At 37.6% G+C, this 16147-nt stretch overlaps 1 protein-coding gene across 12 annotated transcripts in view; it reads left to right on the top strand.

The window, feature by feature from the left end:
* The window catches only part of MYT1L (myelin transcription factor 1 like), a 2965652-nt gene that overhangs the window by 2537136 nt on the left and 412369 nt on the right, over positions 1–16147 (top strand). For all 12 annotated transcript variants that reach the window (XM_044070352.1, XM_044070344.1, XM_044070334.1 and 9 more), the window contains 2 exons: positions 6645–6752; positions 7882–8093. In XM_044070352.1, coding sequence (XP_043926287.1) covers positions 6645–6752; positions 7882–8093 — 320 coding nt within the window. The remainder of the gene's footprint in view (positions 1–6644; positions 6753–7881; positions 8094–16147) is intronic.

Here is a 16147-nt window from a genome sequence, read left to right as displayed (position 1 = left end):
CATAAGAATACGCACATGTATCTCTGTGACACTTTTAGGTATCCTTTCAGTTTCTTTAGACATTCTCTATGTACAGTACAGTTTAAACATCTCCTTTCTGACTGCAGGTGATTTTTAAGATTTTTTAAAGTATGTCTGTCCTATGCCTACTTTGGAGAAGACTCAGTGGTTTACTATGGCATGCTAATAGCTTCACCTTATGCATCTGCTGTCTTTAGTACCATGAGGTTTTGCTTCACACTCAGCTAGTGTCATCTGTTTCATTCTAATATGTATATATTCTCATGTGACTTTGCACTAAGAGATATATAAAGATATATTGTATTCTTGAATTTGTTTATGTGGAGTAACATTTTCTTCAGAGCAATTGATTTAGGGCTAATTTCTTTGGTTGTGGGCAATTAAGAATGTGGGCAAGGCCCTTTAAAAGTTTTCTGGTCTACATACCTAGTAATTACCCATGACCCTATGCAATATGTGTAGATGAGGATATGCATACAGTTTGCTAAAAACACATTCCTAAATCACATATTTAGGAGTACTTTCTTTTAAACTGAATGTTTTTCGATTTCAAAAGTGTGTTTTTTTCTCACATGTCTGCTTACAGTTGCTAAATATCTTAGGAAGTTTTGTGGGTTGAGATTAACGGCGTGCCACATATGATAAGTATTTTTGACCCTTTTGTGATTCACAGTGCTGTTCCCCAAACTGTTTTTTTTTTTCAAAAACACATTTGCTAACCTGCTTCACAATGACACATATGTTTGTTGTACATAGGCAGTTACTGGGCTTGCAATCCATAAGACCACTGATGACCCTAGCGCAAATTTCCAGTTGTCCTCAAGCACTGTCTGGTTAAGTGACTTGCTCAAGGTCACACAGTAGGCAAATGAAGGCTGAGGGAATCAAACCTTGTACTATCATTCCGTTATGGTGAGCTTAATTCGGTTTTTAATAAAAGTGAAGCTCATCAAATTTAACATAATACAAACTTTTATTTCCAGGAATAAAGGTTTTATATGCTGTTTTTTTTAAATATTTTACATGACTGCAGCATAGCAAGGTTGATTAATATTTTATTGTTATGGTATTTTTCCTTTTAGACATGTAAGTATTTAATAGTGCAACTTCAAGTTAAAAATAGCATTTGAAATGTAACATTAGTCTGAATAAACAAGTTAGAAAATAACTTCATATTGTGAGAGGTAATGCACTGAGATGTAATTCCTTTTTTTAATGCAATAGTAGTAGATTTCTGAACTTTCATCACCTGTATATGCTGTAGTAAGCAGTGCACACAAATTAAGAATTTCCCCTAAACTGGACGACATAAATCAAGCATCACACTCGGAGAACTTCAGCTTTCGTGCTATCAGCCTAACAGGTGGGAAAATAATGGTAAACATGATATGTGTTCAATAATTGCAACTCTGTAATGAGAGCTGCAGATTGGTAACAAGATATACAGCGGCTGGGGTAAATTTGTCAGGACAGTAGAGGAAATTCTTTACACTGGACTGCAGATAATGACAGAGACCATTCTATTTGCTTATATAGGAAAATATTGAAGATAGCAAGATTACAGAGTCATGTTCTGAGGTACAGAGTAATATAAAAGTGATAAGAAAAAGATCGGTAAGATTGAGTTTATCATAACAGTAATCTAATATACACCATTTGTGTTCCCCATGAATCATGAAGATTAGATGATTAAATTCCAAAATGTTCTATATTCCTTACTGGGCATTTAACGACATTTAACTTCCAAAAGATAAATTACCAAACATCAAGTTAATGTGTCCACATATTAACTGACTTTGTTAATTAAAGCATTTTGGAATAAATAGCACAAATTTATACTTGGGATGGAAGTTACTCAAATATCCTACTGACAAAAGTAGGATCTTTCTGCTCCCCACCCATTGTTACACCCCTGCAATAAATAAAAATAGTGCTATCATCAACTTTAGCCTAAGAGTAAAATTACATTAATTCAGAAATATATTATCATTCCTGGAGTCTGCCAGTGGAACCTGTGATGTAATAAGGTATCTACTTATGAAGGCATGTTGGAAATATTTGCTTAATGATCCAAAAGAATTTTGCTCAAGATACAACCAATGAGCTCTTAGAAATTAACTTCATAAAATCATACTGTTAAAACATGGGCATACATGTACATTCAAAAAAAACTTGGGTGGAATTACAAAATTAAGAAGCTAAATAACAGAAAAAAAGGTGTTACTTAGCTTTCAGATACTACCTTACTCATAAAAAAGCATTGATTAAATAAACTATATCAATTATTATTCTGAACAAGGTTTCCAGAACTATTAAATGACCAATTATGTTGATGACTGCAAGCTGAGAAATATAGGTATTTCGATAAAAAAATAGCCTAATATTTTTCAAGATGGCCCAAAAATGTAAACATCTTGAGCAGTTATGACTTAATTTATGCATCACTGGAAGGCATGGTAAAAAGGACATAAGTTATGATTACAGAACATTTACTGAAATCATTAAACAGACACCATTATAAGATATCTGGGAACAGTATACAAAAAATTTAATTCTGACCACTGTGTATCTACCTTAATCAGAAAAGCATATTCTGCAGCCTTTCTAATTCCAAAGGGCATAACTAGTCACACCAGGGAGATCTGTGTACCACTTCATACTTCACTGATATAATGCTTTACTGATCTATGTACCACTTTATACCTCATTGATATAATGCATTACTGATCTGTGTACCACTTTATACCTCATCGATATAAAGCATTACTGATCTGTGTACCACTGTATACCTCACTGATATAATGCATTACTGATCTGTGTACCACTTTATACCTCACTGATATAATGCATTACTGATCTGTGTACCACTTTATACCTCATTGATATAATGCATTACTGATCTGTGTACCACTTTATACTTCATTGATATAATGCATTACTGATCTGTGTACCACTATATACCTCATTGAGATAATGCATTAATGATCTGTGTGCCACTTTATACCTCACTGATATAATTCATTACTGATCTGTGTACCACCTTATACAGTACCTCACTGATATAATGCATTACTGATCTAAGTTCCACTTTATACCTCATTGATATAATGTGTTACTGTTTTGTGTTCCACTTTATATCTCATTGATATAATGCATTACTGATCTGTGTACCACTTTATACCTCACTGATATAATGCATTAATGATCTGTGTATCACTTTGTACCTCATTGATATAATGCATTACTGATCTGTGTACCACTTTATACCTCACTCATATAATGCATTACTGATCTGTGTACCACTTTATACCTCATTGATATAATGCATTACTGCTCTGTGTGCCACTTTATACCTCACTGATATAATTCATTACTTATTTGTGTACCACTTTATACAGTACTTCACTGATATAATGCATTACTGATCTATTTACCACTTTATACCTCATTGATATAATGTGTTAGCGTTCTGTGTTCCACTTTATACCTCACTGATATAATGCATTACTGATCTGTGTACCACTTTATACCTCACTGATATAATGCATTACTGACCTGTGTACCACTTTATACCTCATTGATATAATGCATTGCTGATCTGTGTACCACTTTATACCTCATTGATATAATGCATTACTGATCTGTGTACCATTTTATACCTCATTGATATAATGCGTTACTGTTCTGTGTTCTACTTTATACCTCATTGATATAATGCATTACTGATCTTTGTACCACTTTATACCTCACTGATATAATGCATTACTGATCTGTGTACAACTTTATACTTCATTGATATAATGCATTACTGATCTGTGTACCACTTTATACCTCACTGATGTAATACGTTACTGATCTGTGTACCACTTTATACCTCACTGATATAATGCTATATTGATCTGTGTACCACTTCATACCTCACTGATATAATGCGTTACTAATCTGGGTACCACTTTATACTTCATTGATATAATGTATTATTGATCTGTGTACCACTTTATACCTCATTGATATAATGCATTACTGATCTGTGTACCACTTTATACCTCACTGATATAATGAATTACTGTTCTGTGTTCCACTTTATACCTCATTAATATAATGCGTTACCAAACAGAATTATGCAGGTAGCAGCCTTCCAACAAAGTATACAGTGAGCAACTCTAAGAAAAATTATAGGCTTAATAAAGCTCAACCTTTCAGAAAGGCTTCAACAAGTGACTTTAAATTCTGTTTTATCGGTAAGTTATTCTGTGGCTGTTACCTTATTATGAAAGTCCATGCCTGTAACACACAGCTAGGAAGCTAACACCAGATCATGAAAACTAATACTAAAAATAAATATCAATAACTAAAAAAAAAATGACAGATACATTACACAATACTTTCTAAGAATACTAAATAAGCACCCCTCATAATCAGAGCTCAGTCTTTTGTTTCCAGTAAAATAATTTACACACACACACACACACACACACACACACACACACACACACACACACACACACACACACACACACACACACACACACACACACACACACACACACACACACACACACACACACACACACACACACACACACACACACACACACACACACATGCAAATGTATGTAAGAAATTTGCTCCAGGAAAGACACACTTTTCTACAATATTTAACAGATTGTACCCTGTTTCCAACAAAAGAAATTTCTCACTCAGCCTGTCTGTTTGTCTGTCTATCTGTCTGTCCGTCTCTTCTAAGCCTCTGGTCTGCAAGACTAGAGCTTCCACTTCCTTTTACAGTGCATGGTTCAGACCAACAGACTCTAGGTTTATGGGTATGTCCAAAGCAACATGTGTTTGTTTGTGTGTGTGTGTGTGTGTGTGTGTGTGTGTGTGTGTGTGTGTGTGTGTGTGTGTGTGTGTGTGTGTGTGCGTGTGTGTTTCTGTGACCACAGACACTAGACATGGTGCATATATTGTTGCGTGTCCAGAGGTGTTCTGAGGCAGCAGTAAGACCAAGTGCATTATTATCCTTGAATGTGTGGTAATATCTGTGCTATACACATCCCCCTGTGACTTGCTGCACTTAAAAATGGGCACCTGTATTGTATTTCAGCAATGTATTTATTTATTTGTTCTTTTAGTTAACTGGTTGGTTAGTTACTCTGAATTTTGTTTTTAATAATTTATGTATGATTTGTTCTTACTGTATAGTTTAATCTTTGCCCTGTTTAACTAATTGATTGTTGGGCATGCAGAGTTAACACATTTTAACTGTGTGACATTTTGGAATTTAATTTTCAGTGGCACCATTTCAGGGATTCTTCTGTCAAATTGTTGTGCACTATTGTGCAGTAACTCCTTGTTGTATAGATGGATAAACTCTGACTATGACCCATATGATCCTTGTTCAATTAATATAATGGGTGCTGATGGGTCCAGACAAGGGAGAATTGGAGAAAGGGGCAAAGTTGTTTTAACATATCCTCAACAAGTTCTTGATTTTGTTTTATATTATTGCCCTATCCCTCCTAAAACATTTGATTGTCTGGTAAATTACTAAGGATTGCAGTCAGTCATCAATAACAGACATTAGAGTTTCAGACTTTTCATTGTTCTGAAAATGCATATTGAATATGCAAAGCCTGTTGTTCTAGCAACTTTTTAAGTAATTTACAGTAGTATTTAAAAATGTTCCTCATTTAGGGCTTTTGTTCCCCCATTATTTTCGACTTTGTTGAGAATCCTTGAGAAAAGAAGTTAAGAGGTATGACTATACTATACTATCCTATACGATAATATAGTATACTATACACACTATACTATACTATACTATACTATCTATACTATACTATACATTACTATACTATATTATTCTGTACTATACTATACTATACTGTACTATACTGTATCATATGGGTTCCTATTATATAATCGAAGATGCAATCCTTTGAATGCGTCTTGATCGAACTTAAAAGCACGAAACAACAAAATAGCAAAAAGGCATATAAGCGATTTCTTTCCTTGGGAAAGAAATCACTTGGCCGCCTCTGTTACTTTGTCATTTTCCTCACTGTAGTGCGATCTCGGAGTTGGTATATTTAAGTAGCGGGAGATGTGGGGGGCATCGGGGGTGTGGGGGGGGCGAAGCCCCCCACTTTATGTAATGTTTTGAAGTTTCTATTTTTATTTATTTATTTTTTTGTGTGGAATAGCAATTTTTTTTCCCCTGGGAAAAAATTTGCTGTTCCGAGTGTTCGGGATTGTAAGCTTTCGCTTACATGCGGTCGATAAATCAGCATTCATTTTTTTAAGCATTCGCTGATTTAATATAGACCCTGCCATACTACACTACACTACTATATATTATACTATATTATACTATGCTGTACTATACTATACTACACTACACTACTATATACTATACTATACTATACGATCAAAGTATAACAGCAGGTACATAAAAAGTTGGGTTGAATCTCACACCTCCTCTGAAACAATGTTTTATGCAAATTAAATGTGTTGTTTCTTAATCCTTACCGCCTGGTACTTAACAGACACAAACAAAGAAGTAGAATAGTTTATTCTGACCACATGAATCTCAGCTGATTTGTTTTTCTTTGTCTTTGTTGCAGCCTTTCAGGGTGTCCCATTGCTGCTGCAGAGAAGTTAGCAAAAGCTCAAGAGAAGCATCAGAACTGTGATGCATCAAAATCTAATCAGACATCAGATCGTGTTTTAAGGTAACTTAATACAATGCCTGTGAAATTATACTGAGATTTTCTACATGCAGAAATTATATCTGCTGGCTACAGAATGTGCCCAAAATGTAAAAGGAAATGTGATTTAGTTCAATCTACATTTTTCACTGACTAGTGTTTTTATATTTCCAGTTAATCTTATGACATTTGAATGATCCAAGTTTGTACAAGACAGAGACTGAACACTTGAGTAAATATTTAAATCAGCTGTACCTTCACCAGTTAAAGTATCTCTTGTGCTTTATGGCATTTTATTTATTTCAGAGGGATGGAAACTTCTAATCAGTTTCTCAGCAGCAAATGATAAGAGGTAAAATGCCATATTTGTATATTATCTTTTATGAGTACGTATAGTGAATTGAAAAAAATAGAAGAAAAAGATAATTTATATTAGAATACCCATGGAAATGGCTTCAGCTTCGCATTTTAATTCAGATAGGTTTAATTTTAGGACACATGATAATGCCCACATTTAAATAAAATGATGCAGCATAAATAAATGGAAGACTGTCTCAGCTGTGGAATGGGGTCTGATATTATGGATGACTTGAAGAACACTCAAGTGTTATTAAGCAATAAAGATTAAATGTACTTAGTATTGTCACCAACACTCAAAGTGCAGTTGACCAGGTATGTAATACAAATGCACCCTTTTAGGGGATGTTTTTGTAACAACTTGGTTGACATATGAGCACTGCACATAATATGTAGGTTTAGGCTTTGCAAAAGGTTTAGAAAATCAGACAGTCGGAAAGGATGACATGGGTTTGTAAAGTAAGATCAAAGCATGCTGAAAGTTATTCCTTAAAGTGTCTTTATAACAAATAGAAATCATGCCATTTTATAAGTGCAATATAACATGCTGGGTTGTATTCTGAACAGATATTGCCACACACGCAGGCTTGCAAGATAGATGTATGTTGGACATGTGGAACATGTGCCTCATGGCACCTTGAATACGTGAAAATATCTGTTAAACATCCTGAGTGTGTGGTAATATCTATTCAGTGCACACCAATGCATGAGTTATTACTTACCTATTGAACTACAGTACTGTGCACATATTAAAATGATTTACAAATAATATAGTTCACGCATCTTTGATTTCTAGGCCGATGTGTTTTGTCAAGCAATTGGAGATTCCACAGTACGGCTACAGGAACAATGTGTCCACCACAACACCTCGCTCCAACTTAGCTAAGGAGCTGGAGAAATACTCTAAGACAACATTTGAATATAGCAGTTATGACAACCATGCATATGGAAAGAGAGCCATAGCACCAAAGGTGCAAAACAGAGATTCATCTCCAAAAGGATATGATGGTATGTGCTGTCGTTAGAAATGCTGCTGTTCATTCATTATCTTACATTTTTCTATCTTGTTCTTTTCTATGCAATACCATAATAAAGAGTCTGTTAGTGTCTTGACTTCCACCTCATTGAATAAACCCACCAGAAGTATTTGCTTGCATCAGCTAAACTGCATTCTGCTTGCAAGCATGTTTCCCTTTCCTGCAGAACTGTACCTGCTTGTATGTGACAAGATAACTTGTGAGACTCATTCAGATGATGCGAATAAGCCACCATGGCCAGCCATTGGAACAAATCTTAGATGCACAGGAATATATATTTTATGTGGTTGGATATTTAAGACTTTGTTGGTGGTTTGAAGGAAGAAGTAGTTGAACTTTGTAGGGATGCAAGTTTCCTTATGTACAATTTCTTGGTAGTTTGTAGTGAGGTAATGTGCCATGTGCTGGTAGTTGTGCCTTCACAGCTGTTTAGGAGTTCAACAGGTCATGTATCATGCTTGATCTGAAAATTATAGTCTTAATGTTCTGAGTGTGGGGCTTTTTTCTAGCAATGATATTAGTGAAAAATAAATTGTATCACTCATCACATAGCATAATACCACCTTGCTCTTAAAGGGGGAGGTTGTCACACAGCAGACATATTATTCTGGTACTGACAGGTTATGTTTTATAACAAAGTTTTCTGAACATTTACATAGATCAAGACAGACTGCTATAGTACTACAATGTTTTGTTTGGGCCTCCTAAGCATCAGGGAAGACAGAAGGTGAACGAAAGAAAGAGTCCTACCAAACCATAAGCAATGTTAAGGTGCTTAGTGGTTATAATTATTTATTTGTGTGTTAGTCTGTTGTGTGAGGGTGGCCTTATGTAAGGTTGTCATCTCAAGAACCATTCTGTAATGCACTGCTGACAAGTGCTTTCTTGCTTTGCTCATTCAATAATTACAAGTAACACTATCAGGCCTGTTTTACTTGCTGTGCCTGCTGTGATTTAACTCTAGTTATATAATTATTACTGTCTGGCTTATTTTTTACTTATTATATCCAGCTTGCTAACCCTCCAGCAAATAAATATAAACAATGATTTTACTTACTGTGCCCAATGTGATTTACCTCCAGTACTATAATACTGTCTAGCTTATTTTGTTTACTGTGCCCCAGTATACTTTGCCACCAGTGCTATAAATAATACTGCCTGGCTTATATACCCCAGTATAGTTTACCTCTAGTACTATAAGTAATACTAACTAGCTAATTTTATTTAATGCACCCTAGAAATAACACTATTTGGCTTATTACTTACTCTGCCCAAGTATACTTTACATTCAGTAGTATAAGTAATACTAACTAGCTTATTTTACTAGCTGTACCCCACTATACTTTACCTCCAGTACTATAAGTAATACTATCTGGCTTATTTCACTCATTGTGCCCAGAATGCCTTGCCTCTAGTACTGTTCCTGATCTCATTCCTGTGTAACAAACACAACTTTTCTTCAGAATCAGTGAATCAGTTATTGCACATACTGCTACTACTCACAGGTTCATAGGATATTACTAGGGTAATAACTTAAGAGCCCTTACAAGCCTAGCCAATATAACCTGATTTTCTCCAACATATGCCACCTAGGGGCAAGAGGATAGCATGGACATTCATTTGTGATAAAAGCACTCTTCCAATCTCACCAACATTTTGAGCTGAAAGAACAAAATTTACATGTAAACAGAAGACAGAGAAATCAATAAGCTAGCAAAACAACTGTTAGGAAAGACAGCAGACTAAGAAAGTCTGGAAAAGGTAGAGCACAGTGTCTGCTGCATTGCTATTCTGAGAAATATTTTGGAGAACATAGGTGGCAGTATTGTTCACTAACAGAAGAAGTTCACACCCCCAGGCCAAATACACACTGGAAGTGGGCACACATTCCACGATTAAGTTACAGAAAGACTCCTGCCTTTCATGACAGAATAAAAAATCATGAGTACTGATAATAATGGCAGAGAAAGAGTGAGACGTTTTTAGAACATAAGTATAACTTCCAGCTGGTAGATGGTACACACCATAATATTTCAGACCTTAACTGGTGCAAACATTAAATAAAGCCAAACCCTGGGACTTGCCAGGTGTCCTACAAAAGGAGAGGCACCCAGCAGCTAATATGAGAACCAGTATTTCACCGATGCTCTTTAATGAGCAGAGTGAAACAATAAGTAAAAAGTCACACAGAAAAAACAATTGGTTAAAAACCAAAACGAAAAGTGTAGCAAAGCTAGACTTTCTGCTGTGTGATACCTTAAACCTCTTGTATTAGAGGCAACATGGGATATATGCAAATTACTCTTTAAGGACATCAGGTGTTTCAGCTAAATGGCAATTCTGAATGTCCATGACTTTTTCTTTTAAGTCTATTTATGGACAATTTCAGGCCAATAAAGCCAAACCCCACTAGCTATTGACATGCATGTGTCTGCCTTCTTATGGCATCATAATGAGCAGAACGAGACATTCTCATTTAATGATATTTGGTAACCTTTTAGTCTCCATCAAATTAACTACTGAGTCTAGTCAGAAAAAAAGGCAGCATTGTGGACTTCAGAAGGATAAACTTGTCAAATGGATGAATGTGTCACACAAAGAAATCAGTTACAAAGTCACTGAGTGGGAACTAATGGAAAACAGTAAACTGCCATCATAGAATCTACTTATTGTGTCAAACCGATATGGAAATCAGAAAGATCAGGCAATGTACTGTGGATTTCAAATGAGGTGACAGCAAATGTTATGTAAAATATATGGCTGTTAGGAAATAGAAGAAAAATTTAGAATAAAAGGGACACAGAGCAAATCACATTAAAGCAGAAGAAAATGCGTAGGGTTCTTTGAATACTGTTTTACTTGCTGATATTTAAACACAGTATTTGCTGGGGCTTGTGGCTCAGTTTACTGGAGCTGCTCAGAGTTTGGCCTCCTTAGCCGGAGATCCAAAGTCAATCTGTACGAAAGCCAAGACATCCTGTGAAATTCTACTGAAAAACAAGTATTTTTATAAACTTATTTGCACTTTTAAACTGTTTGCAACTGTTTTGCTGTCTACTTTAAACTGTTTTTATTGTTTGTGACTGTGTCTTTTGCACTGCCTTTTTACAGTATTTGAACAATTTATAGCATAGGCTAGATTCAGACTTTCTAAATCCAGACTGTTTGGCATTTTCTGAGCACTAAAGCTAGCCATTTTATATTAAGAGGGCCCTCCTGCAGGAGAGTGTAGTCAAGGAGCCATCTGAGTTGGGGATTGTTGGAACAAGGCACAGTCTTGGGCTTTCCTATTGGTTGGATTGTTTGAAAACTATTTTACTTAGCTGAGATTTAAACACAGCATTTGTGCATAGCTGCTCACAGTGCAACAGGGGTTAGCACTTTCGTAAATAGATGCAAATGCTTAAAAAGTTAAATTTTCCCTAGATGACTGCTAGGGAACCCTCCTAAACTTCCCTGCTTCTTGGCGCACAGTGCAATTGCGCACTGCTAAAACACAAATTATGAGTAGATCACCAGCAGGTACTGCCCAACTTAAATTGCGAACTATCACCAAAATCCAATCTTCTTTAACACAACTTTATTCGTGTTTTCGGAAACGTCTATGCGCTTCCTTCTTCAGAATACAAAGCTTCACACTCACAGAACACTGTCAACAGCATACCAGCATGGTCCACGGGCGTGGACCATGCTGGTATGCTGTTGACAGTGTTCTGTGAGTGTGAAGCTTTGTATTCTGAAGAAGGAAGCGCATAGACGTTTCCGAAAACACGAATAAAGTTGTGTTAAAGAAGATTGGATTTTGGTGATAGTTCGCAATTTAAGTTGGGCAGTACCTGCTGGTGATCTACTCGTAATTTGTGTTTTAAAAGTTTGTTCAGCTTTTTCGTTCGCAATTGCGCACTGCTGCCCAGAGAGGAACCCAGCTGCGCTTTTTGAGGCACTGGTGCAGGTTTCTGCCCCAAAACCTCCCATAGATTAGCTGATTTTACTAGTTCTACAACATAATCTAGTCCATCTAGCCCACCCTCCATCACTTATTACACAATACAACTGGCATAATGGAAGTTCAGTTTCCCACCGTTTCTCCAGCCAGCCTGACTGACATGGGCATCCTGAGGTAATGTAGCAATTGCCTCATGTATACAGACAATGCTACTCCTAAAACATGCAAATACAACATGTAAGAGATGTATGTATACTATGAAAATGGAATCAATGCTCTCTCACTCACACGTAACAACCAACCAAATACCAAGCAGGTTGTCAACACCCACACTCTACTTCCCACGCATACCAAGTACACAACACATAAACCCACATATGTGGAGGTACTCACTAGAAATTTACCAAAAGAAAAAGAGCAAAGACCTCCCAAGTGCTGCACACAATACAATCCCAACAACACCCACTACATATAACACACACATCAGTGTCTCACCCAATAAGCCCCTAAGGCAAAACATATCTAAACCAAATGTCATAGGCAACTCCATAGTGAGACACACAGATGTCCCCCTAATTAGGCTGGCCAAGGAGAAGGTCATGGTCAGCTGACAGGTGCCAGGATCCATCAAATCACACATGCACTCAAGTCTCTCAACAACAAGTACTGTTATGACTCTGTCATAGTTCATGTTGGGGTGAATGACTTGAGACATACCTCACTAGACTATATGAAGAGAGACATAATGGAGTTTTCAGATTATGTGTCCCAGGCAGGTACGTCTCTAGCCCTAAGCAAGATTTCTTCCCACATCCCAGATTGATGCCACAATACAAACAAAAATGATTGACTTCAACAATTGCCTTAGCTTCTGGTGTCAGTCCAGGGGGATCCAGTATCTGACAGCCTGCAATTATATAGTCGACAGACCACACTGCTTTGCCAGAGATGGTCTTCACCTGTCACCTGTAGGCTTTAGGTTCCTGGCAAAGTTACTTGCCTCTCCCATAGTGCCTTTTTTAGGCAATGTCATAAGAACAAATTCCCGACGTAAAAATATCCTCCAGAAACAAACTCAGGGTTATGCTACTTATTGCTAGGAGTCTTAATCAGAAACTGCACTCACTTGAAGCACTTCTTACCTTGAAAGATGCTGATGTCTGCACAGTCACAGAAACATGGATCAAAGCCTCAGAGAGTAGCCCATTGATGCATGGCTACAATGCCTTCCACACGTTCACACCACACAAGAAACATGAAAAAAAACATGGGAGGAGGAGGAGTAACCATCTTCATTGAAGACAAATACACCTCTAGATGGGTTAAACAGTATGACTCCCTAAAGTCACTCCAAGTCCAACTAACTGTAGGAAAGACCCCCCCCTCCACGTCATTGTTAGCTAGAATTCCCCCACCATAAAGCACAAAAACCACACAGCCTACCTGGACCTAGTTGAGTTATTCTCAGTACAACCAAATACCCTGGTCATGGGTGACTTTAACTATTCTTCCATCTACTGGGTAACATGTATGAGCACAAACAAGCTTGCCCAAAGGTTACTGGATTTTGCAACACAAATGCTCTGGAGAAGATAGTGAGCACCCCTACAAGAGACTCTAATATCCTTGACATAGTGCTCACCAACATGGGAGATCGCTGCAGTACCCCATGTGTGAGGCCCTCCCTGGTAAAGTCCAATCATAAATCAGTCTCGTTTGAAGTAATGATTGTGCCTGACCCACCCTAAGAAGCAAACAGATTAAAAAATGTCTCCAAAGCCATGGCATCAATAGTTTCAGACCTCCTGCCAACACTGACAGCAATGACCCATATAGTGAGATGTACACAAATGTCCTGCATAAACATCTATATAAATGTATAGACTCACCCATACCAGAATGGATCAAATCAAGATCCTGGTGGACATCCAGCATAAATAGGTTATACAATAAGAGAAAGAAAATGCTGTCACAAAACAAGAGGGAATGGTCCCAGCAAAGGAAGAACTCCCTCCAAAGCATAAACAAGCATATTATATATCTTGTAAAGTCCTCTAAAGCTAATTACGAAACTAAATTAGCATCCCTAGCCAAGGCATTTTTTAGCTATGTCCAACATCTAAAAGGGAAGGCCCAGCTTTGCGCCAAACTAGCTGTGGACAGTACCATTTATACTAAACCTGAGGACATTGCCAACCTGCTAGCGGACAGGTTTGGTGAACATTTCACTCCTGTCCCCACCAGTCATACCCCATAAAATACCTGTGACCAGTCCTCTCCCTAGTATCTCCAGAGAGGAGGCCATATCCACACTCTCTAAGGCCAAAAACACACCCTCTATGGGGCCAGATAACATCCCAGGCTGCCTATTAAATGGTCTAAAACAGGAGTTAGTGGAACCACTGAGCACGGTCTTCAGTCTTAGTCCAAGCACTGGCTTTGTTCCAGCTGAGTGGTAAACACTAACCATAATCCCCTTGCACAAAGGGGGTTCCTCAACAGACCACAGGAACTATAGACTCATAGGCCTAACAGACTTATCTGCAAGGCCATGGAGAGAATCATCATGGATCTTATCAACAAGGATATAGTTGACCTTCAAACTCTTGACCTGACCCAGTATGACTTCATAAAGGGCAGATCTTGCCTGCTAAACCTGGTGGACTTCTTTGAGAATATCACCAAGGCCCTGGATGAAGGCAAAACAGTATACACTGCCTAACTCAACCTGGCAAAGGCCTTTGACACAATCCCTCACTCAGGCATCATTGAGAAACTTACCCAGCTGGGGATTAACCCCTACATCACTAGATAGGTTGCCAACTGGTTCACAAACAGACCACATACAGTCAAAATTGGGGATGCCAACTCTAGCAGCAGACCTGTTACCAGTGATGTTCTACATGGATCTGTGCTAGGCCCCCTACTGTTTGGTATCTATTTTTCAGAAGTCCAAGTGAAAATAGATGGACTGTGGCTTACCAAGTGTGCTGATGACTGCAAACTGCGTGCAATCATCAAATCTCCCAAACATGTGAATATACTACAAAATGGGCTTACACAGACAAATGATTGGTGTCAAAGCCATGGACATAAACTAAATGCGAAAAATGCATTTTCATCCCCTTCAGCAAAGGAAAAATTACAACATTAATAATGTTTCCCTAAGTCTCATCCCAGTGGTGAGACATTTAGGAATGCAAGTTGATAGCAGCCTTAATTTTCTTCATCGGGTGTCCACTGTAGTAAGGAACACACACCTCATAAGCAATGGTATAGCATCTAAAGTTAAGGAGGTTATAATTCCTCTGTACTCGATTGTCATCAGACCAATAATAGAGAACAATGCTGCTTTCTGTATAGACATCTACAGCAACTGGAGAGACCTCAGAGGTTTCCTCACCAAGAAAATTTAGGGCCTACGTGGACAGACTGAATGCCCTATCACTTTACTCAGTATCATATAGACTGCTAGGAGGTGACCTGTGCCTGGCCTACAAATCAGTCTCAGACCCTGCCTTAATGAAGCTGCTGCACATCTGCAAATCCAATGGGACAAGATTCACTCACTGTAGGACCTTAACCTACCCTGTGATATTAACAGGACTTGCTGGAGAGACAGATATGTCTCCCAGAGGTTGCCACTCCTCTGGAACGAACTCTCAATTCATGTAAAACAGAGCTCTTCAATGACCCTATTTGAGCGTAGCTGGGACAATTGGATGGGAAACCATAAATTTACACTGGGGGTTTCATCTATGTGCCTCTTAGACAGGGGCAGCTGGTGCTAATCTTAGATTCATGAGCAAAAATAGACTATATATCTTGGTCCACAAGGGAACAAGGGTATAACATGGCTAGGCTTGTAGAGGCCTTAGGGCCAATAGCCTAGTAACCTCCTATGATCCTATGACCAGACAAACAAGGCTCAAAGCTGAATCTTCATAATGAAATCACTCAATAGGAAAAAATGACTGTATTACAAGTTAGAAAAGCTTATTGCATATTTAGATCAAATAAAGGTGAAGTATGGTTAGTAAAAGCTAAAAGAATGAGTGGGCTTTGTGTGAAGAAATAGA

This window comes from Protopterus annectens, chromosome 1.part0 (assembly GCF_019279795.1).
Source record: "Protopterus annectens isolate FY-2018-M chromosome 1.part0, PAN1.0, whole genome shotgun sequence".
NCBI lineage: Eukaryota > Metazoa > Chordata > Ceratodontiformes > Protopteridae > Protopterus > Protopterus annectens.
This window is presented reverse-complemented; position numbering and strand designations above follow the sequence as displayed.